This window comes from Girardinichthys multiradiatus, chromosome 1 (genome assembly GCF_021462225.1).
Source record: "Girardinichthys multiradiatus isolate DD_20200921_A chromosome 1, DD_fGirMul_XY1, whole genome shotgun sequence".
Lineage (NCBI taxonomy): Eukaryota > Metazoa > Chordata > Actinopteri > Cyprinodontiformes > Goodeidae > Girardinichthys > Girardinichthys multiradiatus.
Window position 1 is genome coordinate 15893328 of NC_061794.1, and position 26523 is coordinate 15919850.

A 26523-nucleotide genomic window follows, 5' to 3' on the forward strand; every position below is an offset into this window, starting at 1 on the left:
TTTACTATATCATTCCAATAAAACTATAATACATTCAGTTTAAGGTAAAACATAATTTCAACTGAAACAAAGCCAAACTTGTTTTGTAATAATACCTACATTAGATGTTATAATAAATAAACAAGACAGAAGTATGTTAAAGTTGTTTCCAAACTTTTCAGCCTCTTACCCACAAAATATCAGTGGAAGTGACTTCGGACCCTGACTATTTATTTGAGTAAACATGCATTTCATTGACAATGTTGGTTTTATCATGAAGGCTTGTATAGTTAAAGGTCAATTTCAGTTTATGATTGGAAACTGATGTGAAATCCTAAAAAAATAAACTGCAATAAATAAATTGTCTCCTTTATACAGCTATAGTTCCCTAACTTGTATAATAACATCCAAAACCAATACTTGATGATGTTAATTCTTTGAATACTTTAAAGAAACATTTAAAAACATTGTATGTAGAACAAAACCTTGTTGTTCTTAAACAAATACCTAAGTAAGATTTTCATCAAATTTGTTTTTAAAGTCAATGCTGCTCCTAAAAACTGCTTTCGACACTGATCAGCTTCAGTAATTTTACCTGGCTCTGGAGTGCTTGTTGTTGATACAAGGACAGCCTGGCCTTGGTGTGCTCATCTGTGGTTGGGCTGAGGGACTTGGGGTCTGACATGGACCTGTGGGTGCTCTTGATGGGTCGGGGCACAGATGGGTGTCGTTGAGGGGATTCGGCTGTGTAAGACTTCTGCTGAGGTGTGACGTGGGCCTTGTTCAGTCTCTCACTCGACAGAGAGGTCTCCAGCAGGCGGTGTGGGGATACCGGTGAGACAGGGGAGTAGAGGACTTGTGGAGATTTTGGTGTTGTTTGCTGCTGCCGGATGATGCTGGAAATGGACTCGTTGTGGAGGTGGTTGTGGGGCTGATAGTTAATGTCTAACGGGTCAGGGCGGCGTCGCTCAAATTTAGCTGCGTTTGCTGCGACATGTTGCTGCTGGCGCTGCTGGGTGTGAAAGTCAACAGAACTGGATGACCCTGTTCCCACACAGGAAGAATATGGACTGACTGTAGTTGGTACACTGAGCTGTGGAGCTACAACACCCTGTGACTGCTCTTCTGGGTCAGTCTGGCAGGCAAGGGATTGTCCTTTTTGTGTTCGCTCTGGTCCAGAAATGTAATGTACAATCTCTACTTTATTAGGGTCTGGCAATGTCACATGGATTGCGGGGGAGACTCTTCCTAGGTGCTCAACTTCTGTCTGGCAGGACACTTCCCTGATGGTCTGGACAGCAATGCTGGAAGAAATGATCTTGGATGTGTCAGCTTTGGTGTCTGTAGCTGTGGTTGTTGTCGAGGCAGTGGTGGTACCAGCTGCGGTGCACTCAGAGTGGCGGGAGAACCTGGACCGTCTTCGGCGAACTGGATGCTCTGTTTCAGCCTTATCCTCGTCATCATCTGTCTGGACAGAACAGTCAACGCTCCGACCGCGCCTCCTGGTGCGATGACGCATCATGTACCTGGTGGTGGAGGGAAAAAGGACATAAATAAAACAATCTGTAAATGTTTCTGCCTTCAATCAATGTATCTTTCTGGATATAAGAGTCATGAAGTTAGATTTTAAGTTTTAGTCACCTAGTAATACCACTTAGCTTATGTATATATTGGAGAAATAAAATCCCTGAGCATTTGGTTAGAAGAGCATTTGGGTCTTTTTGGTGAGACAGCTGTTCAGAATTTTGAAAACTTTGCTTGAAGTTAATCTTTTACCCCTTTTGTCACACAGGAAGAAATATACAACCACAGAGAAACAAATGATCTTGTTATGCAAGGCAATCATAGACAATCATAACTCAATATTTTTAATTGCATATATCTTTCAGTTTGTTTTTTACATAAATTACATTATGTCAAGGGATGAGAAACGTTTCACTAATCACCAAACCGTCATGGCATCCAATTCATTGTGCATGTATTGTTTGCATTTCCAAACCTGGAACCATGAGTATTGCTTATGTTTGCTACCATATCACAAGTGCAAACTTATACTAATACTACCTATATACTACTGATCTATTTGGGAAAAAAGCTGTTAAAAATTCCAACTCAACTAGCTAGACTTTGAAAGAAGTTGCAATTTTAGACGTTTTAGCTTTGGAAAGTTAGTTATACTGTATCTGCCCAAGCCTTTTTGTCTCAGCATTAAATTTTCCTCAAGAAAACTTAACCATTCAAAATGGCAATACTTTTGTGGTTGTGAGAGGGCAAGTAATTCCTCAACCAGAGTTTTACATAGTAAAGCTTTTATTATATAATCATGTGTCAATAACAAAGTAGTATCACTGACGTTTTCATAACCCTACCAATCTGCGAACACTGGCAGGAAATGGCTTGTTTTTAGACAAGCTTTTATTATGTTGGCTACTAAATGCTAATAAAGCAGCATTGGCATAAACAACAAAGATAAAAACTAAATATCACACTAATACTTATTTTCCTAAATATTTTCCAGATGGCAATACACAACGAGGCAATCTAAAACAGTCCCAGCATTTATAAAGCATTGTTGCAAAAAAGTGTTAAACTTCTACCTCACTTCCTATAGCTGCTAGCTGTGCTGCAGTGCTAGCTCTAGCGTGTATGTGAACAGCAACTAGCAAACAGCAAAAGCGGCTTTGTCTTTTTATGTTTAATTATGTCAACAGTCGCTAACGAGATGTTGTAACATAGATCTTTTTTATCTTGCCACATATCATTTCACATTCAGACACATTTAACATGGATCTAAATGTGAGGAAATGAAATGTGCTTTGTGGAATGACCTGTCATGCCTTTGAAGTGTGTTGCTTTTGATGCACCCCCGTTTTCTGAAGTGTTTGTGTGTTGGGATGAAAGGTACAACATTCACAGGGTTCTACTAGGTCACGACAGGGCAGATTACTCTTGGCATGACCCCACCATCTTGTTTTCTTGATACTTATATGAAGATTAAAGTTTAATGTGCTATTAATAGCCTTTACAAAGCATTTATGTTGATTCTATAGCAATTGAGCAGATGACCTTTTTAAGGATATCCAAAATTATATGGAAACCTGGCTCTGTTTGAGATCATATTATGTATACAATATTAGATGTGAAGGAAAACAATGCGTTAATGATTTAAAGTTGAACACCTTCCTATGTCATTGAAACAAATTGTGTGATAGGGGTTTTAGCGTGTCTGCTTGTGAAAAATGTACACATTTCTTTGCTGGTGTACAGGTGGAGATGTGCTGTGCTATGCGCAGACAATCATTCTTACGCCATACCACCTACATACTCATAGCCCAGGAGTGTATCCTGGTTCTCACTTCAAAACAAAGAAAAATTAATTGTTTACCTCTCTTCTCCATCTTCATCATCAGTCTGTACACAACTATCCACAATTCTGCGAGGGGAGCCATAGAAAACCACACCATCTCCGTCAGAGGTGTCTCGGGTCAGCCTGCTCATGGAGCTATGTTTCCTCATACCAGCTCTGGCTTCCAACTGTTCATCCTGAGACCTCAGGCATATCTCTGAGGAAGAGTTCGGCAGGGAGCGAGAGCTCATCTGAGAGTCTATGTAGGGATGCAGTGGCTGTCCGGTCATATCCAGCTGTTGAAAAATATGAATTGATTAGAAACTGCCAACACTCACTCGTGATTAAAATGTTTTTGAAAATGGACCTGGAATGATCATTCTGTTTTTTCATAATAATATTCCCACAAATTAATGCAGATAGCTAACAATATGTAAAGGAAATACTGAAAAGTAACTCCTAAAAGGGGACTTGCAATAATAAAGCCAAATTATAAGGTTTTGATCCAAATACATCAGGAAAGTCCAGTCGTAAAATGTTCTCCCTTCTAAATACTCTACAATCAACTGTTAGTGGTGTTTCGACACAGGAGTAGTCTGCCACAAAATGGAGGGCTACTTAAAATCAGTAAAGAGAGTCAGACGATGCTGACACACATGTCACACAGGCCACTAACTGGACTTCAGAGCGGTGGAAATGTGCTCTCTGGAGTGACAAATTATGCCTCTCTGTCTAGTAACCCAATGGATGATTCTGGATTTGGCAGTTGTCAGGAGAATGCCATTTGCCTGACTGCAATCTGTAAAGTCAAGGGTTTGGTGCAGTGAGGATTATGATGTAGGGTTGTTTTTAAAAATTTGACCTTGAGCCCTTAGTTTCAGAGGAAGGAACTCCTACTTATTCAACATAGTAAGACATTTTGAACAATTTCATGGTGCCATATTGTTGGGAACAGTTTGGAGATGGCCCCTTCCTGTTCCAATGCGACTGTGCACCAGTGGTACACAAAGACATTAATGAGCAAGCACGGTATTGAAGAATTTTACTGGCCCAAACAGAGTCTTGACCTCAACCAGACAGGACACCTTTGGAATGAGCAAAGGTGGAGAGTCAGGCCTTTTTGTCCAACATCTACGTCTGACCTCAGAAATGTTGTCTTGGAAAAATGGTCAGAAATCCCTTGAACATACTCCCAAACCTTGTGAAGATCCTTGCCAAAAGAGCTGAATCTGTCACAACTGCAAAGGTTGGGCAAGCATCATCTTAAACCCTATGGACTAAGAATGGTCTTTTTATTATGCAATACTTTTTACATAATAAAAAACCTTAGTTCATAGTACCTTTTTAATGCGCCTTTTAAATGTCAACATTACTTCATTTAAATCACCTGTTGTACAAGTTAAAACTTTTGAAATACAATTTCTGAATCTCAAAGGTTAAAAACAGTCAATCACAGTTGTCCAGTCCCTTCACCTGCATGGTATGAGCAGCTGTTTTCAGCCGCTTCTGCTCTTGTAGCTGTTGCTGGAGCTGATGCTGCAAAGACTGTATCTGGTCTAGCTGGGACTTCTGCTGGGCCAATTGCTCCCGTTGGAGAACAAGTTGTTTCTCGCGTTCTTGCTGCTGCTGCTGTAATACCTAAAAACACATACAGACAAAATACGTTGGACATTTTTGAAGAATAAATAACAGATAAGAGCAAGAGTGATGAAACCAAAAAATTAAAAGATTGGGGGTGGCAATAATGAGTATAGTTAGACAAACAGAAGAGATATGTAGTTGTAATTAAGGTCACCAGTTTCAAAAATGCTAATCAAGATTTTTGAAAGCAATAGTGACATAAAGTTCTTGTAATGGTTTATTAGTTACAAGAATGTTTCCAAGTTAGTCAAAGAACTGAAGCGCAACTGAAACAAAATGAAGCATGTACTGGTAATTGTTACCAGTTTTGTAACAACGCTCGCATTAAATATTGAAGCATTTTCTTTACAGCTCAAATGATAGGTTGGTGCAGGAGAAAAGGTTAGGTATTTGTTCCTACTGTATGTTATGAAATGTATGTATGTATGGTCTTCACCTGTTTAACAGAGTTAACTTGATAGAGTTTCAACTGCTTGTTCTAATAAAAAGAAGAAAATGCTTAGGTTAACTCTTTGTTTTTCTGTTCATGAAACATTAAAAATTTTATTAGATGGAATGAGCAATTAATTTAAATATGTTATTGAAATTATTGCATGAATATTTTGTGTGGGAACAAATGGAATAAAGACAAGCTTTAATTTTTTTTCATCATAAATTAGAACAATAAATTAAAATTGAGACAGGAGTTGAGTATTATTAATTCCAGACATACCTATGCATACAACAGGCATGCACACACATAGGCTGAATCCCATTTCCACAGTGTACATTAATATTGTTTTACTGATGGTGGGCAAATAAAAATAGTTTTCTTCTTAAACAATAAAAAACTGTCGGGAAAGAACTTCAATACAAAGGGTTCTAAGCTGAGTTGCATGTATTCTGTGTGGTAACAGTGATAGTTTGTCCCCGAAAAAGCAAAGACAATGTTTAAAGTAAGCTACGTTAATGTCACAACAAGGAAAACAGAAAAAACTCTGTAATCTTTAATTGGATATATTCCAGTATATAACGTGTGGTATTATTGCTGTTCTTCCAAAGGTGTAAAAATACCACATCATATGAATCATATAGACCGAGTAAGTGTAGCCATTGGGGTGACACAAGGTAACGGGATTCATGTAGAACAAAACAGCATGCACACCACACTACTGTCACTTAGTAAATCAGGGTAGATAACTTTTCTTTGACTCAATTTAAGTCAAGAATCATACACAGGGAATTGCTTTTCATTATACCAGTTTCTAATTATCAACTCGAAGTGGTATTTAATGTCTCTTTGAATAAAAAGACAAAACAAACCAAAATGTATTACCAGCATTATTAAAAAACCCTGTGCTAAAACATATACAAATGCATCATACACACAATTGCTGGTTATTAAATTAGTTTTGTAAAATAGAAGCATCTTACTTATGAAAATCACTTGGAAAAAACCCAAAATAAATAAAAGTAATATTACTAAAACAAAAAACACCAAACACAAACAAAAAGACATTAACACCAACAACGAAACTTTTAATTACATTTCCTGATTGTCCCTATACCTGTTCCTTGATGTTTTGCAGCTCTTGCAACTCCCTCTGTACCAGAATGTGCTCCTTCTCCCTGTGGAACTTCAGCTCTATTCTTTCACGTTCAAGCTCTTCTTGTAGCCGCAGCTGACGAAGTTTCTCTAACTCCACACGCTCCCTCTCCATCTGTAGGAGCTGCTCCTGCTGTCGGTGAAGCCTCTCGGCTTCAGTTTCACCCTCTTTATGTATAACACCTGGTGGAGGGAAAGGGGGAAGACCACATGGAATGGGCAAGCCACTAGTGGGGACTGATGGGCCTGCAGTGGGTTGGATGTAGCCTTGGGTTATTGCTGGACTTGAGGTTGGGTATACATGAGCTGCAAGGGGAGGCTGTGGGTGCTGAGTCGTTGTCTGTTGTTTCTGTTGTGTGTTCAGATGTGTCTGGGACAGGTTTATTGGCTGATGCTGTGATTCAGACAAAATTACTCCTTGTGCTGAAGTGACCTCTGCTGTCACTTTGGCACCTTTACCAAGGTAGACAGGTTCCTCCTGGACTGTTGAAATTGGAGTTGTCAAAGACACAGGCACTAGGGTTGCTCCTGGTGCTGAAGTTGATGCAGCAGCAGTGGTAGAGGCAGTGGCTGAAGTTGTCTGAAGCAGACCGGGTGCTGGGTAGCGGAGTGGTACTTGTCCAGTTAAGGGCATTCTTGGGCTTACTGGTAATCTGATGAGACTGGCCAGGGGCACTGGTGTCATGTTGGGAGAAGCATATGGCCTGTAGACTCCTCTCAGTAGAGGCCGAAGTACAGAGCAAGGCTGAGTGGTGATGGGAAGTGTTGAAGCAATTGGAGTCTGAATGGTGGAGTAAATCATTCCATCAGATGATCTAATAGCAGCAGGGTACATGGCTCTCAGACTAGCCTGCCTGGCATTGATAAGATTCGTCAGAGCTTGATTTTGAGACATTGGCTTCCCATCTAGTCCAAAGATCACGCTTTGCCTCATGCCAAGACCCGCTGCAAGTCTGGAGGCCCCTGGTCCAGTACCTCTGCCTAAGCTGCCAAACTGCAGTAACTCTGGGTTGCTACCATATCGATCCATAGAATTAAGTGCTGCGCACATTCGACTTATCTCCCTTGCAGTTGTAGCACTGTACTGAGCTAAGTTAGCTTCCTGGAAGCTTGCAATATCACGAGCAGAATAACCATAATCGGAGCTGATGTTAGACAAAGAATTATATCTTCTTATTGGCAGTGTTTGTGCTGAAATGTCTCCCCCATGACGTAAATCTGTATAGGAACCATATTGCATGCCCACATATCCCCCATAGCTCTGTTTCATAGCAGTTAAGTCCATGACAAGTTCACCTGATGGTTGGAGGTGTGGTTCATATTTAGAATGGTAAGACTGTAGCTCAGCATCAGCAAGGTTTGTATCAGACATTGAAGACTGAAGTTTACCAGGAAAAGGTAATGTGTAGGCTTTACGAGAATCCATTGGATACTCATGGTACCTTCCAGGTTGTCTTTCTTGATCACATTCATAGGTAATAGGTGGGGCAGATGGTGGCCTTATGCCCTCTTTCTCAGGGACACCAACACAACTTCCACCAAATGGCAGTCTGTAAACTACGTCACAGCAAGCTGGTTGATCAGGTTTTATTTGGCCTCCTGTCAGATCCATTGCATCTTGTCCTTCTTCTACCTTCACAAGTTGAGTCAATGCCCTTACCGGCTCTGGCCCTCCATCCATTTGTACCACCATACTATGTGGTGATTTACCCCCTGACATCAAACCAGGAGGGCTGGGCTTCCCTTTCAGCTCAATAGGACCAGTGCTGTAAAGTTCAGGATTAATGACGGGTGAAACAGCACTGACCACTGCAGACGCAGTGCTAGTCTGGCTGACTAACACATTTGTTTTGGTTAATGGTGAGATCTGACCAGTAAGGTTATACTTGGCTAGAACAGATGCTTGTTGTTGGTGTTGTTGCAACTGATGGTGCTGTTGTAACTGTTGTTCAAGAAGTTCTTGTTGTTTCTGTAGCTTCTCTTGTTGTTTTTGTAGTTCCCTCTGTTGGACACTGAGGTCTTCTAATTTAGCATCAATTTTTGGAATGGATGGGTCAGTTGGAGGAGAAATTGGTGATTTGTTCTGGGACAGACACACCGCTGAGCCCATGCCCAGACCTAGATCTATACGGTTTTGATGGGGATCACCGTAAACCACTGGTTGTTTTAGCTGGGTCATAAACATAGAAGCAGCCACAGTGACACTTACAGTGGTTGGTGCGCTGGTCTCTTGTGTGTTCAAATTCATAATCAGCGGTTGTATGATTGTCGAATGCCTGGCCCCTTCTGGTCCACCATGGTATTTCCTGCTTTCTGTAGCTAAGGAAGTAAGATCCATTCCCTGGTCAGTCATAATAAAAGGAGCTGCGTGGGTGGCAGTTCTTAGATCTACAACACTACCACCCTGGATCATGTGGCCCTGTTCAACCCTTGAAGTGCCTGGAACTGTAGATATTCTACAGAGGGAGATATTATCCATAGACACAGACCCTCTTGTGTATAAGCTGGCAGTGGTGACCATGCTTGTCCCTACATTTACCTTCTCTACTTTTTGTGTTTGATAGAAGCTGTGTGTAGGTGACTGTTGGTAAGGTGGTGTGTCTGGGGGGCTGCCACACGGAGAGTAGTTATCAAATGTTGACTGACGGCTAAATCGAGTAGGTGAGGACAATGGAGAAGTCGCAGTGTTCACTGTCATTGGCCTAGCTGGACCTGCAGGTGGGGAGTATGGAGCCTCCTGGGAAGACTGTTGTCGATATAACCTTGGGGAAATTGATTGATGTGCTGTTTGGGTTCCCTGAGCCATCACAGGTGATGTGGGCCAAGAATCAGCTGACTCCATTCGCAATGCTGAGCTGAAGGTCTGAGTGGAGAACTCAGCAGTAGCCCTTCTGGAAGGAGAGCGAATAGGACTTTGTGGTGGAGGTGGTGATGGAGAGAGAGGAGGACTAGTGCTCCTGTAATAGGTAGTATATTTAGGAGAACGTGGTTCAATAATCCTCTCAGCAGATGATGTCGAGCTTTCTCTCACTTGAACACCTCTTGTTTCCCCAATCCTTCTGGTGATGACTTCTCTTTGACTGTAGGCCTGGGTAATCTCTGCAATCTTGCTACATACACTTGACACTGTTGCTGAGGATGTGGCGAGACTTCCTGTGTGTCTGCTTGAGGTATCAGATTGGCTCGTTGTCATAGTGTGGCTTGATCCTGTTTGGGAAATAGTTACTGCATCTCTGGCATAGACTCCATAAGCTGCAATAGTGGTAGCAGCCACTGTTGGAGTTATGCCATTCTTTCCTGCTTGGCTTTTGATTCTGTCTTTGTGCCCATCTTTTGCAGTGAAGTGTTGGCTTATTCTCACATCTGGTATCCGACCTCCACTCTCAGCAAAGGAGACAGGAGCTGAGATCTGGGTAGGGCTTGTTCCAGGAGTTAACAGAGCATTGCTTTGCTCTAGTAGTTTAGCAAAGGCTGAGCCTGTGTCCAAGAGCTGCTTATCAGCAAAAGAGCTCTCAATTTCAATATCAACTTGCTCATCTGTGGCCTGCTGCATCTTGGTGATGTTCTGAGATGTTTGTCGGATTTCCTCATAAATGTCATTTTCTATTTCTGCTGCTTCATTGTCATAGCCTGTTTGATCTTGTTCGTAGTCATAGTCGTCATCATAATTCTGTCCATTAATGTCCTCCTCATAGTACTGCCCATGTCGTACGTGTTGTTGCTGCTGCTGTAGTTTTTCTTGTTTTTGCAACATTTCTGCTTTTCTCATCATTTCCTCATAAACCTCCTCAGCACTCTTTAGAGGTTTGGAGGTTGATGATGGTGCAGTGGTTGTTGTGGTTGAGGATGATTTCTCTATAGGTGCATAGAGAGACATAAAAGTAGGCAGATTGTATTCACTGCCTGACTTGTAGATTTTGGACTCATAACCCTCAGCCTCAGAGTCCAGACTTTGGGGGGAATATTCAGAAGCAGAGGAACGATGAAGCTCTTCCATCTCTGCTGCTTGTCTTAGTTCCTCTGTAGGGGAAGCATCTTCAATTGGTGACAGATTGCTAGGTGGTGTTTTAGACCTTTCTCTGCGCCTTTGGGCCCTCAGCTCTTCCTTATCCCTTTTGGTCTTCCGCGCTGTGCTTCTTATTCTCTGCTGTTCTACCTCTCTCATCTTCTCCTGCTCTCTCAGTAGTTCCTCTTCCTCTCTGAGTTCGTCCTCTTCTGAGGAGTCTTCAATGGTCGGGAGCAGGGGGCCATGAGAGCGATGGCGTGCTTTTCTCTGTTGCTTGGCCTCCTCCAGTCTTTGCCTCCTGCTCGGGCTACTGTCACTGTCTTCCTCCATTGACGAAATAGATGTTGGAGACTGTCCTGAACCATATGAGGATGAAGTTGGGGGCAAAGTTGAAGAATATTCCCCCCTAGAACGCTCCTCAGGAGATCCAGTTAGGCTCTCCATCTCTAGCTCTGGCTCCCGATCCAGGTTTAGATCATTTTCATTGCTTAGCTCCATATCTCGGCTGTAGCTATTGGTGTTGTTGAGCTCAATGGTTTTAAAGCGCCTCAACCCCCCTTGTGATGCCATGATATCTTCCTCCCCTTCTTCCACAGAACCCTTATAAACATCAGTGGAAGTCTTGGTTTCTTCCTCAAAACTACTCGAATGGTGCTGAAGCCGTCTCTTTTCTTTCCCCGAGTCAGAAATAATGTGCTTATGGTGGCTTTTTTTCAGTTTCTGGTAGCCATAACCTTCATCTTCTTCATCTTCATCTTCCTCCATTTCCTCCTCCTCCTCATTGTCTTCATCAGCACTCATCTCCATTATTTGTCTCCTCATGAACTCTTCATCAGTCATCTCTGTTGGATCAGCCTCTTTTTCCTTTTTCTTCTTTTCCTTCCTCTCTTCCTTCGCTTCTTTCCGTTTACCCTCCCAGTCTCCGCCATCTTCTTCTTCCTCCAGTATATCCTCTAATTCCTCATCAGAGTCATATGCATCTGGTGGAATCGAAAGGGAACGTGGGCGATGCTTCCCTCTGTCATCCAAGTCTCTGTCCCTGTGCTTTCTTCCCCTTCTGTCTGGCTTTTCCTCAGAGAGGCTCTTCTCCAGCAGTGGCCTCATCGAGAACTCTAGCTTGGTAATTTCAGAGGGGCTTGGAGGAGAGCCTCGCCCACTGATTCCTCTCTCACTCAGCTTCATTTCCTCCTCTTGGATTAGACCTGTAATTTCACTGTGTGAGCTGGAGATTCCATCAGATGAGTAGCCGGTGTCGCTGAGGCTCTGAGGGCTGCGTGACAAGTCATGGGTGCTGTTGTTTTTTGTATCCTACAGAGAACAGAAGGAAAGTAAGATTGCATTAGATTTAGGGGCTATTTCATTTGAGTCAGGAATAATGGAATCTGAGACTTTGGTGGATTAGATTTTAGATTTTAAATAAGTTATTGATATTTTTTTCTAACCAGGATTTTGTCAAAATTTAAAACATCTTCTTTTGCACAAAAAATGTGTTTTGATGCAATGTCTAGAAAACCCCATAAATCAAATACAATGATAGTCTTGAGGTATTCACCCTATTATGCTGTTCCCTCATTAATTAATAACCACAAAACTGAAACCCTAACCTTTTATTAGAATAGTGACAGTCTGATAAGTCTGAATATATCTGGATAACTTGAATTTCAAGAAGGATTAGGCACTGAAAGAACCTCTGAACCTCACAACTTACATGTAAACTTAAAAGATTTATTGAGTTTTTCCCAGAACATTATGGATCCTTTACTGACATCTGGGACAATTAAACAGGGAGTGATCGAAATAGGGTAAAAATGAGTCAAGAGGTTTGTTTATTTGGGTTATATAAAAACCTTTTAAAATGTTTTAAAATTAATATGCAGTTGGCAGAGCTGCAAAGAGAACAGGTAAGAGGATATAATAGAGGTTGTGTTACACCCTGCAAAATGGGTGAGAAATAGCTGCGTGTGCTTAATGTATGAGGTATAAAAACAGGATAGTTTATCTTCTAATTTGTAAGATAAAACTGCAGCTAAACATGAGCCACACTATTTTTACATGTAGATATACATACATATATACATACACATCTATCTGTCTGCCTGCCTGTCTGTCGATAGATATATATATCTATCAATATCTATATATATTTGTGTGTGTGTGTGTGTGTGTGTGTGTGTGTACACAAGGGCAGGCTGCAGCGTGTTATTCGGTCTGCTGAGAAGGTGATTGGCTGCAGTCTACTGTCGCTCCAGGAACTGTACACCTCCAGGACCCTGAAGCAGGCAGGGAAGATTCTGGCTGATCCCTCCCACCCCGGTCACAGACTCTTTGAGACTCTCCCCTCTGGCAGGAGGCTGCGGTCCATCCGGACCTCAACCTCACGCCACAAGAACAGTTTTTTCCCATCTGTCACCAGCCTGGTTAACAAAGCCCGGAAACCACCTTGACACTCTCCCTTTCCCCCACACCCCCCCTTTTTTGCTGACAGGACACTTGTAACTTGTAACTCTACGCGTTACATTAACGCTTAGCTTGGACTCCTGCTTTACTTGCACTGCCATACTTGCACAATGATCACCTGCACTGTTGTACTGCTCTCGCACCCAATACTGCTCTATATTTACTCTCACTCACTTAAAACTGTGCACATATATTTATATTATACTGTAGATATGTTTATACTGTTTAATTTGTACTGTATTGCACCGACTACGCCAAAACAAATTCCTTGTATGTCCAAAAACGTACTTGGCAATAAAGCTTTTCTGATTCTGATTGTGATTCTGATACTGTATATACATGCACATACACATTGTTTTACCCACAGCTTTCCTTAAGAAAGCTTTCCCTGTAATAACATCTGATTTAACTCAAATAATAAACACGTCCCTTTTGTCAGGTGTTTTCCCCCAGGCCCTAAAAACAGCAATTATCAAACTGCTTTTGAAAAAGAGCAACTTGGACCAGATGCTACTGCAGAACTACAGGCCTATCTCAAACCTCCCCTTCATCAGTAAGATTATTAAAAAAGCTGTGTTTCAACAGTTAAACAACTTCCATGCTCACCACAGTACAGAGACTGCTCTTGTCAAGGTGTTCAATGACACCTGTATAAATGCAGACTGTGGAAGAACCACAGTGCTTGTATTATTGGACCTTAGTGCAACATTCGACACTGTTGATCACTCCATTTTATTAGAGCGCCTGGAAAACTGGGTTGGCCTTTCTGGAACAGCACTCGATTGGTTTAAATCCTACTTGAAGGACAGGGACCACAAAAATCACATGTGGAGTTTCCAAAGGGTCCAATTTAGGGCCCCTCCTATTCAATATCTACATGCTCCCCCTAACTCAGATTATAATAAACAACTTTTAAACAACAATAAACAATTTAACTATGCACACAACACACAGCTATACGTTACGATGTCACCAGGTGACCATGAACCCATTCAAGCGCTTGGTAAATGCATAGAAGAAATCAATGCATGGATGTGCCAAAATATTCTTCAGCTGAATCAAAACATAACTGAAGTAATAATCTTTGGATCTAAAAGTTAGCACACAGCTTCAGTTAATACAGCTAGAAACCACCAGTCAGGCTTGAAACCTGGGTGTAGAGATGGACTCAGACCCGAACCTTCAGAGGCACATAAAGGTAGTAACAAGGTCGGCCTTCTATCATCTAAAGAACATCTCCAGGATTAAAGGACTAATCTCTCAGCAGGATCTTGAAAAACTAATTCAGGCGTTCATCTTTAGTAGAATTGATTACTGCAATGGTGTCTTCACCTAAAAAGTTGATTAGACAGCGGCAGTTGATCCAGAACGCGTCCTCACTAGAACTAAGAAAGTGGAGCACATCACCCCGGTTCTAAAGTCCCTACACTGGCTCCCTGTAGCTCAGAGAATAGACTTTAAAATACTTCTGTTAGTCTATAAATCACTGAATGGCTTAGCACCAAAATACATTACAGACTTGTTATCAGTGTATCAACCACCCAGACCTCTCAGGTCTTCTGGCTCAAATCTACTCTGCATACCCAGAACCAGAACCAAACATGGAGAAGCAGTTTTTAGTTCTTATTCTCCACTAATCTGGAATAAACTCCCAGAAAACTGTAAAAGCGCCGAAACCCTAAATTGCTTTAAATCAAGATTAAAAATGTATTTGTTTAGAGTGGCCTTTGACTGTGCTATCTAAACTTTATTAATTAAGTTTTCAGTCCAACTTTCCTTTCATTTTCTTATCGATCCTTTTTCATTAATTTTTTATTTTTTTTACATTTTTATTATCATCTTTTTAATTACAAATTTTTATTTTCTTTAATTATTTTATTACCTTAATGCCACTGCAATGTACTTTTCCTAATATATTTATTTTTCTTTTTTTCATGTGTAGCACTTTGAATTGTCTAGCTACTGAAATTTAAATAAACTTGCCTTGCATACATATATATATATATATATATATATATATATATATATATATATATATATATATATATATATATATATATATATATATATATATATATATATATATATATATATACTTTATATATATACATGTACATATATATACGTTATATACATACTTTGTATGAATGTATATATATATATATACACAGAGTATGTCTTGTAAACAGGTGATGGATCTCAGCACATCTATGAATAATGAGCCATCGGACTTTTCACAGTAATCATAAGCTTTGCGACCGCAAACCAAAAAACCCCAACAAAAAATGTTTATACAGGCATACTTGCCAAGAACCTATTGTGACGCAACTTTGTTTTGCATTTTATCTGAAGAAGAGGAATATCTTTTACAGGGATGTGAAGTTTCAAATGAGCTTACTTTCAATTCATAGCAGAAAGAAACACAAATGGAAATATATAAATTATTCATGATCAAATAATGGCAGAGCTGAATCTAAGGCAGAGAAGCTCTTTTCATGATGCCAGCAAAAATTTCAAAAACAGTGTTTTTTTATAAAATAGGTTGACTTCTGGTAAAATTTATGTTCAAATAAACATTGACAAGGTTTAAATCCTGAACAAAAAAATCAGTTAAATTTTGATAGTACTCTTTCTATAACTAAGACGCTGGAGTAATTTAGTCAAATCTTAAAAAAACCAAAAAAAGTTAATTTTTCTGAAGTTGTTTCAGACATGTAGTGTCTATGACATATAATATGTTGTACTATATTAACGATTTCTTACACTACATTACTGTTTCTTCTTCCTTTACTTTAATATTCAAATGTTATTTTAAATAAAAGAGAAAAGAAAAAAAAAAACACTAAACTTACGTCGTATTGCCTTGACTTCTTTATTTCCTTTACCGGAGTGATTTGTTCCCCTTTCTTCAGTGAAGGTTTGGTCTCTTTGGCAGTTTGGTTCTCATGCTCCATCTTGGGCTTCTCCTCTGTTGGTTTCATCTGTTTCTGGGCCTCAGTGGTTGGCACTGGTGCTGCAGCTGGTGTTGTGGTCTTAGTGTCAGTGGGCTGTTTGGCAGACGTGGGCGTAGTAGGTCCACCGACACCAGTTCTCGTCTGGGTTTTTTGTGACTGGGGCTGGACTGGCTTGGGTCCTTGCTGAGTGGTTGACTTGTGGAGAGGGCTTTGTTGACTTGTCGGAGTATGGTGACGAGGTGAGCCCATCGGTTGGTGCTTCGGGGATGGATGGGGAACGGGAAGGGGAGGCTCGTCGAGGCCACCTCCAGACAACAGCCGTTGGGTCTGGCAGTTGAGACATAACCACTCTTTTTTCTAAAAAACATACAAAATAAAACAAAACAAAAACAAATAATTAGTTGTTTTTTTTATACGTGACTGAGATACAGGCATATGCAGTAGAGGTTTCAAAATTGCTGAAGATTTGGTTTAGAACTGTGACCCAGAGTCGCCACTTGGCTCAGTGTAGATCAGGCGAACCATAGGCAGTGGTTACAGTCTTCAGCGTGGTTGTCCCCATTCAATTCCCAACCGTGGACCATTTTGCTGCATTTCCCCTTTTCTTTCTTCCCTTATTCCTGTCCAGCTACTAATGAATAAAGGCCACTAGTGCCACCAAAAAAAAAGCTGTGACCCAGTTTGCTGGGTTAGAGAAGACGTTAATCGTCACTTCATCATTCTTCAACAACAGCGATTTTGAACTACACAATCCACTGATCAGATTTCACTTAGTCTCTAATAAAGGATGAAATAAGAAATAATATGATGGTAAAATTATGCTGTATAATAATCATATTGTCAATCGGTTGTGTTAATGACTTTAGTTCAAACTAGAGAACCAGTTAGTTTACTTCCGTTGATATTAGGCTTTTACCTGCTAATGCTATGTACAATATTCACTCTCTGAACCAGAAATATTGTCATAAAGTCATAAAAAAGTCATGAGGAGGAAATATTTTATACAGTGTCATATACTGACAGGGCTAGACTTGCGGGCCCACCATGACTGCTCAGACATGATTTCTGCAGAGGATAAATAAGTATACATTTGTATTGAAATGGTAAAACATTTACAAAAATAATAAGAGTTGTACAACTATTTATGCACACCTTTTTATAAAATAATAATAATGTAATGATATCTCTGCAGTTATGCTTCAATAGGTCTGGGCAGCTAAAGGGCATAATAACCACTTCTGCTATATTCTCATTCTACTCTTAAATTGTTGCCTTATTTGCTGTTGTTTCAATGTTTAACTTTATGTTCTTTCTGTAAAAGTCTATGACACAATGCAAGCAACTGTCCACTATCTCTACAAGCTAATCCAGGACGAGTGAATGCTGCAAGTCACTGACTCAATGCAATTTGCTGGGTTTCCTTAGATACAAAACATTTTAAACAATGTCAACTGAAGTTGACTGCATTGTGTTGTGAATTGGTACTATATTAATAAACTGAACTGAACTGAATTCAGTTGATAAAACTAAAATATAAACTGTAGATTTTTATAAACAGTAGACATAAAAAATCTACTATTTGTTTTAGTTTTAATAAATGGTATTTAGTGAGCTCATTATATTTCTTGGTGCTACTAACTATATAGATTTAAAGTTGGCTGTATTACTGATAAATACTGATGCTAAATACCACATAGGAACTTCACTGTAATCATGATTCAGTTTTATATTAATATTAATAAAAGTATGGTTAGTACATGATGTACCTCATTTTTCAAGTGTATCAAACATCTACCAATAATGATTCCCTCTGTGTTCAGATGAAACCGGGCACATGCTTCTAAACAGACATGCTTTCAGACTCTACCTTGCTGCTCCACCTATTTGGCAGAGGTGACTTGCACTTATGGGGATGTGCACGACTAGTCCAAGCGACCGGCCATACCCCCAAAAACAGCCCACGTGTGTAGGCCAGCGTGATGAGAAAGCCTGCCACGGTGGTTAGGACGGGTCAAGAGATATGATTGGCCAGCTCAATGTCAAAAAAATTTATGAGCAAGTCGTTTATGGGCTAACATAAAACAAAATGTACTGGCCCACTGGAAAATGCCTGATATACCCGTTTACCAATTAGATCAGCCCTGTATACTGAGTATGACATTTGTAAATAAATGCCTTGTTTAAAATCTTATTTGAAAACCTAATCTAGTATGCTGGATAGAAACCCATAATTACATTGGTCCATACTTGATCCTGGACTCGGCTGGGAAAGAGACTAAATTGAGCAGATTTTAACACAACAGTTTGTAAACTGTATGGTCAGAAGAAGACACTATTGAACTTTTTTGCTGAAGCTTAAGGGTATCCATATTTTTTACGTCCCATGGAATAATATTTTAAAATTATTCCAAAGTATTACAACCAATACTAAAGGAAAATTTTATGTCTCTATGCCAAATGCCTCATGTTACTTAAAGAACAAGTTTAAGAGCAAGAAATGTGAAAATCCAAATGCAGTTGACAGAAACAAACTGACACTTCACCATTCAGACAAATGCCTGCTTAAATTTGTGTTTGGATAACAGCGTCATACAACCCGAATTTCACATTCTTATTTTAATTACAATTGGCAGGTTAATACTTTGATTAGTATGCTTCACATTTAACATGTCTTTTACACTTACACAGAGTGCACTCAGACTCATTTCAACAAAGTGTGTATTGTGTAAATCTCATTTGAAAACAGAGCTGTCACAATGGTGGCAGGCTGAACTAAGCTGACACAGGTTTCTAAAAGGCCAAGCCATTCTGACAGCTACAAGCTATTTTCATCCCTTCAACTTTACTCATACCACTTCACAGACTGCTGAATGTTAGGAAGCTGCATCAAACTAACACAAAAAGAGCGAATATGACTTCTAAATAAATATACTAAACATTTCAACACCTGACACTTTTCTGAAAAAGCACAAATAAAAGATACAGTTGATAGCTGGCTGAGGATAAAACTTGACTGCTATAATGAGAGCAAATGTCACAAAAAAAATAAATAAATAAATACAACGAAAACACATTTTCTGTTTGTCCACTACTGTCATTGAATTTGATATGCAGACACAGATCTGTCTCGTAAATATGTCACATTCATACACATAAATGAATGAATGAATGAATCGATCAATCAATCAATCAAATTTTTATTTCGAACACCTAAACAACAAATCATTAGAAAAAAATTTAATACAAATAAAACCTTTATATTTAATTTGAAAAGGAACAGGAATAAGCCAATGCTTAATAAATCCTACACCCCTTTAACTCATGTAGTATATACATTACACATTTCAGTCTAATAGTTTCTACATTATAAATATTTATAACTATGATTTGTCAGATTTATTCAGTCTACACTGTCCTCAAATGTCCTGAGACATTAAAATAATTGTTATACAGCATCTACGCACATAATGATTGGCAGTGTCCTATTAGATATACATACTGCTACATTGATCTTCAACTAAAACAACCAAACACTAGCAGTGTGCTACCTGGATCCTCATTGTGTACTTAAAACTCTGTCACCTCCATGTACTTTTGCAATTGCGATTATTTATTATAATATGAAACTGATTTATTTTCATACAGTGTTTTGAAGTCCTCATCCAAAGTGTTTCACAAATTCACTCCACAGGCCACTATGCACATTCTCCTCATTGTTCTTCTTTACAGCTTTATTTACAGTCATAGACAATAAAAACTGCTGGGTGACCACTTGTGCACATACAATCAATAAACTCTTTTGTTATTCTGATGCTTTTTTCATTTATCAGATCAATATTATAGTCTCCACAGATAAACACAGGCTTGTTGAGAAATTCGAGAAATATGTTTTGCACCCATTTAATTTTATTTCTAACATTTTTCATCTTTTCTATAAAGATCTCCACAGTGATGCATTCCAACAGATCATCCATGGCTGCTGCCATTCTCTCCACTACTTTATATGTTAATCTTCTCTCCACATATATTGCTACACCTTCTTCACTTTAGTGTGTTCTGAATTAGAGAACTGAATCTCTGGGTTGATCCAAGTTTCTGACAGTTGAATGTGTCACACTATAGAGAGGCATTCAAGTACCTTCTGAGGTTCAGATACTGTGTTTCATCTTTCTAAATGATTTGCTATGTACAGGGGTTGGACAATGAAACTGAAACACCTGGTTTTAGACCACAATAATTTATTAGTATGGTGTAGGGCCTCCTTTTGTGGCCAATACAGCGTCAATTCGTCTTGGGAATGACATATACAAGTCCTGCACAGTGGTCAGAGGGATTTTAAGCCATTCTTCTTGCAGGATAGTGGCCAGGTCACTACGTGATACTGGTGGAGGAAAACGTTTCCTGACTCGATCCTCCAAAACACCCCAAAGTAGCTCAATAATATTTAGATCTGGTGACTGTGCAGGCCATGGGAGATGTTCAACTTCACTTTCATGTTCATCAAACCAATCTTTCACCAGTCTTGATGTGTGTATTGGTGCATTGTCATCCTGATACATGGCACCACATTCAGGATACAATGTTTGAACCATTGGATGCACATGGTCCTCAAGAATGGTTCGGTAGTCCTTGACAGTGACGTGCCCATCTAGCACAAGTATTGGGCCAAGTGAATGCCATGATATGGCAGCCCAAACCATCACTGATCCACCCCCATGCTTCATTCTGGGCATGCAACAGTCTGGGTGGTACGCTTCTTTGGGGCTTCTCCACACCTTAACTCTCCCGGATGTGGGGAAAACAGTAAAGGTGGACTCATCAGAGAACAATACATGTTTCACATTGTCCACAGCCCAAGATTTGCTCTCCTTGCACCATTGAAACCGACGTTTGGCATTGGCATGAGTGACCAAAGGTTTGGCTATAGCAGCCCGGCCGTGTATATTGACCCTGTGGAGCTCCCGACGGACAGTTCTGGTGGAAACAGGAGAGTTTAGGTGCACATTTAATTCTGCCGTGATTTGGGCAGCCGTGATTTTATGTTTTTTGGATACAATCCAGGTTAGCACCTGAACATCCCTTTCAGACAGCTTCCTCTTGCGTCCACAGTTAATCCTGTTGGATGTGGTTCGTCCTTCTTGGTGGTATGCTGACAATACCCTGGATACCGTGGCTCTTGATACATCACAAAGACTTGCTGTCTTGGTCACAGATGCGCCAGCAAGACGTGCACCAACAATTTGTCCTCTTTTGAACTCTGGTATGTCACCCATAATGTGTGCATTTCAATATTTTGAGCAAAACTGTGCTCTTACCCTGCTAATTGAACCTTCACACTCTGCTCTTACTGGTGCAATGTGCAATCAATGAAGACTGGCTACCAGGCTGGTCCAATTTAGCCATGAAACCTCCCACACTAAAATGACAGGTGTTTCAGTTTCATTGTCCAACCCCTGTACATCAGCTACTTGCTGTTTTGTCTGCCTAACCGGGTGTAGCAGGTAGGTTACAAACAGCTTTTAGATCTTTTATGTAAAAGATCTAAAACAGCCCTCAGTATTATTATGAGTGTTAGTGGAGAACCTGAAACAAGACTCCAACAGCTAATGTTCAGATTTAGATAATGAGTACTGGAGGCCAGTGAAACCACCCGCACAAAAAGAGAGGGACAGTAATCTAAAGATGAAAGACAAAAACATGAAAATGAAAAATAGATGGGGCAGCTAGCCAAATAGAACTGAATTTTGCAAGCAAAAAGGAGAATTAGGTCTGTATCAGTACCATATCGTACGCATGTGTAGCCATTGGAACCCAGCTTTGTTCCATTTCATAAAGGTAAACAAGCCATTTTCTACTGATGTATTGAAACATTGCTTAGTAATCCCCTCTCCAGTTAAGCAATTTTAGGAATTATGGCAATAGTCGATGCTCAAATCTTGAATGTAAATGAATTGAATATTATTTTCTGATGATTTGATATAACACACTGTTTGCATTCACTTGTAATAAAGCGGGTTTTGGAGGTAGGACCAATGGGCAGTGAGGGAGGCCAGGAGACGAAGAATGAAGGTAAGTGCAGATTTTAATATTTCCCAAAACCAGGTCAGAACAGAGATCAAGTTAACAGGAACGAGGACAATGATGAGGGTAAGACGAGGACATCTATGACGACGATCCAGTGGGGAACGATGAAAACAAAAAGGCATAAACAAAACAGAACAGAACAGCAGGGGGAACCAATGAGAGACGAAACCAGACAATCAGGGAAGACTAGCAACAGGTGTGATAAACGGAGGGAAAACAGAGACCAGACCAGGAAATAAACAAAAACACAAACACAGACACATGACTGCATGACATCACTAGGTTTCCAATTTCAGTTTGGGCTGGTTAAAATATGAAATGTATATATTTATATATGGAATTTTCTTATGATTTCCCCTTAAAAATGTAAGGAACCCTAAAATAGTTTAGTTGATAAAAATGCAGCAAGATTTAGTCAACACAAAATATATGACAATGACAACAGATGACTAAATTACAGCAGTGTAGCTAAAAAAATGATGCCCAAAGATTTTTTCAAATCAACTCATATTAAAAAAGTAATCTCAGGACATTGTAAAAATGTAACAATTTAAACAGATTTAAATAACTTCACACATAATCCAGTTAAACATACGAATATAGAAAGCCAATTTGTAAAAAGTCACTTTATCAATAAATCAAATAATTTTTACCAGTGAGTGTTTACCAGTGAGATTTAGCGAGTGTAGAAACCAAATACTGAATAAATGGTCACACATTTAGTTACTGTCAATTATGTTTAATTGTAATGTTCAATAAAAAGAACTAGTTATCTAATGTTAAACTTTCTTTTTGGTGTTTCCAGTGTCGTCTCACCATCCACCAGAACCATCTGTTTATTCTCTGTGTCTTTGTCTGCCTCTATCCAGGACAGCTAATGTTATTTGGGGCAGTAGAGAGGCTGTATTACCAATGTAATGAATAATTGATAGATGCAGCACTCTCTCTTCAACACTTATCTACCATCACTGCTGTTTTCCACCTACTCTTTCTGTAACTCTGCTCTGATGCTCAGGCTTTTCTAAATGGCTCTCTGTCATCCTGCCTCTCCTTTCTCTCGGTCTCTTTCTGAATCCTTTCGAGTGCTCATCTCTGATTAGGAGCCATTCAAAGACTCCCTATCTTGTAAAGCCCACCTTGACAAATGATCATTTTACTTATTATGAAGAAATAACAGTAGTAGTAGTGATCAAATTCTATGAATATTTTTCAGTGATCCATTAAGTTAATGGAAAAAGATCTAAAATAACAGAACTGGCCAGGAAGAACTTGTTTTATAGTAACTCAGTGTTCGTAAGCATAACTTTTTTCAATAAATGTGCAATAATAATGCATACAAAATAAAAATAATAGATAAAAAATTTGCCCATTTAAGAGCATGGTTAAATTACTCATTATTATTTAACAACATTTTGCCAAACTGATTTTACAAAAAAAGAAAAAGAAAAATCAAAAAGACTTTATAGAAAATAAATCATAAATAAAGTATTTTTTACATGGCATCAATAAATAAATATTCAGATATTATTATTTATATGCACAGAAAAGAAAAAGCGTATGTGTATTGTTTTTAATGTTTTAAGTTTAAATAGTTTAATTTAAAAAAAAGGCTCTGGAGAGAGACTGAAATCAATTGATGTTTAATTCCTGTACTGATCTGTTCAGTTGTTGCTTAAACTATTGAAAATTGTTTTGACTGAAGTAAACTCTGCTGCTTTTGTTTCTCAGAGAAAGCATATTGCAGTCAGCAGATAACTAAACATGTGCCTGTTTGTTTGTGAGTGGATATGAACCATCCTGCCGAGTACACCAGTGGTGCCCACTTAACGTGCATGGCATAAACAATCTGGCCTTTTCTACTCCTATCAATAACACCCACAAAAATCCTCCATCAATGCTGCTTCTTTCTTTTCATTTACTAGCCTCTCGCTGTGGATTCAGAATCTGCCCCACCTTTCACATTTTTTGACCATTGTTAGATTTTATCTCCCTTCAAACCTTCTTTGTGGTGCTCATTTGCATTTATTGTTTTCTTTTTGTTTATAATGGTTCATAATCTTTCTCTTTTGTAGGGATCTGTTAGATACCATGTAACCATGTGACTAGATTTAGAGAAAACACAGTGGGTGTAATGAAATCTCATGCTTCGAAATGTTGTGAGGTGGAATGTCTGACATGATGTGTGAAACTAGACTAAAGTGCAAAGAGGTAAATGGCGGTCTCATGTAGCAGGTGAAGAAACTTTAAAGTTAACAAACGACTTAATGAGGAACAGGCATGACAGGAACTGGAGAGACACTGACTGGAACAATCAAGCAACAGAGACAGGAGCACGGGAAAACCAGAATCATGGAAACAAACACTAGAAGGATCTGACAATCATGTAAAGAAACTGACTGACTTTTAATGCTGGGGAGGTGATTAACCATCATCAGAATCAGGTGAGACTAATCAGTGTTATGCAGTTCAGCTGGGTAAGAATGGTATCAGTGGAGCTGAGGGAATATAAATAACACAAAAAACACAGAGGGATCTAACAGGGCACAAAATTATCTAACTAAACCAATGGTTAAAAATAAATCAAAAATTAAAACAATTACACAAAGCAGCTGCTTTACACATGTACAGCTAAAAGTGGTCTGGAAGCAGAATAACAGGCAAGACAGGAACAGGTTTTAAGCACTATGAGAATAAAACGTCTGGCAAATCTTAGTAGCGGGCACCCTAGTGTTGCCAGGAATGCTCATAGCCAGTCACAACAGAAATCTGGAATTAGACCACCAAATTATTAATGGTTAGGGATTCACCATACTCATAATTTTTTTGTTTTCCAATCAAACTTGTGTCTGGGTATTCTCACAGATTATGTTAAGAAAAATGGGAGAGAGCCTGTGAGATTTTATTTACTTGAAGAATCTCATCATTTACATGACTTAGCCGTGAGAGACAATGCATTCTACATGTGAACCTTATAACACACTAGTGTACTGAAAGCAGAATATCTACACATAACAGACCAGAACTCCACAGCAGTAAGTAGATGTTTTTAACCACAGAAACAACAGAATACACTGTTTCTTATAATGACAAGGTTTTTAGGAGCAACATAACCAAATTTTTATGTAATACTACAATAAAGAAAAACTGGCTGGTGCAAATCTAGTGAGACTCATACCCACCAACACAATAACAGAGCCAGATTACCATCTTTAAAATATTAAAAACATGTGAGTTTTTGAAATCTCACTCCAATTATTGCTGCATTTTGTCAGAAAGCGTAATGTAATGTTCGTGATTAAAATATTTGCTTTAAAGTATTTGTAATAATGATAACAGTACTATACAAACAGAAAAAAACTATCAAACTGAGAAAAAGAAGCAGCTGGATTTTTTTTAATGAACAAGGTCAATACTGAACAAAAATCAAAACAACATAAAAAATAAAATTCTCAAAAGCTTTTATGTTATCGGACAATATTCCCATGTGCACTGTGTACAGGTCCTTCTCAAAATATTAGCATATTGTGATAAAGTTCATTATTTTCCATAATGTCATGATGAAAATTAAACATTCATATATTTTAGATTCATTGCACACTAACTGAAATATTTCAGGTCTTTTATTGTCTTAATACGGATGATTTTGGCATACAGCTCATGAAAACCCAAAATTTCTATCTCACAAAATTAGCATATCATTAAAAGGGTCTCTAAACGAGCTATGAACCTAATCATCTGAATCAACGAGTTAACTCTAAACACCTGCAAAAGATTCCTGAGGCCTTTAAAACTCCCAGCCTGGTTCATCACTCAAAACCCCAATCATGGGTAAGACTGCCGACCTGACTGCTGTCCAGAAGGCCACTATTGACACCCTCAAGCAAGAGGGTAAGACACAGAAAGAAATTTCTGAACGAATAGGCTGTTCCCAGAGTGCTGTATCAAGGCACCTCAGTGGGAAGTCTGTGGGAAGGAAAAAGTGTGGCAGAAAACGCTGCACAACGAGAAGAGGTGGCCGGACCCTGAGGAAGATTGTGGAGAAGGGCCGATTCCAGACCTTGGGGGACCTGCGGAAGCAGTGGACTGAGTCTGGAGTAGAAACATCCAGAGCCACCATGCACAGGCGTGTGCAGGAAATGGGCTACAGGTGCCGCATTCCCCAGGTCAAGCCACTTTTGAACCAGAAACAGCGGCAGAAGCGCCTGACCTGGGCTACAGAGAAGCAGCACTGGACTGTTGCTCAGTGGTCCAAAGTACTTTTTTCGGATGAAAGCAAATTCTGCATGTCATTCAGAAATCAAGGTGCCAGAGTCTGGAGGAAGACTGGGGAGAAGGAAATGCCAAAATGCCAGAAGTCCAGTGTCAAGTACCCACAGTCAGTGATGGTCTGGGGTGCCGTGTCAGCTGCTGGTGTTGGTCCACTGTGTTTTATCAAGGGCAGGGTCAATGCAGCTAGCTATCAGGAGATTTT

At 39.4% G+C, this 26523-nt stretch overlaps 1 protein-coding gene across 2 annotated transcripts in view; it reads right to left on the reverse strand.

Moving 5' to 3' along the window:
- bsna (bassoon presynaptic cytomatrix protein a) overlaps window positions 1–26523 on the reverse strand; it is a 177465-nt gene that overhangs the window by 47502 nt on the left and 103440 nt on the right. Inside the window, exons 3-8 of one of the 2 annotated variants that reach the window (XM_047363447.1) lie at window positions 15867–16325; window positions 6514–11865; window positions 5403–5444; window positions 4799–4963; window positions 3365–3621; window positions 575–1505 (exon numbers count right to left, since the gene is read on the reverse strand). In XM_047363447.1, the coding sequence (XP_047219403.1) occupies window positions 575–1505; window positions 3365–3621; window positions 4799–4963; window positions 5403–5444; window positions 6514–11865; window positions 15867–16325 (7206 nt within the window). The remainder of the gene's footprint in view (window positions 1–574; window positions 1506–3364; window positions 3622–4798; window positions 4964–5402; window positions 5445–6513; window positions 11866–15866; window positions 16326–26523) is intronic. The other variant, XM_047363456.1, reaches the window with a different exon arrangement.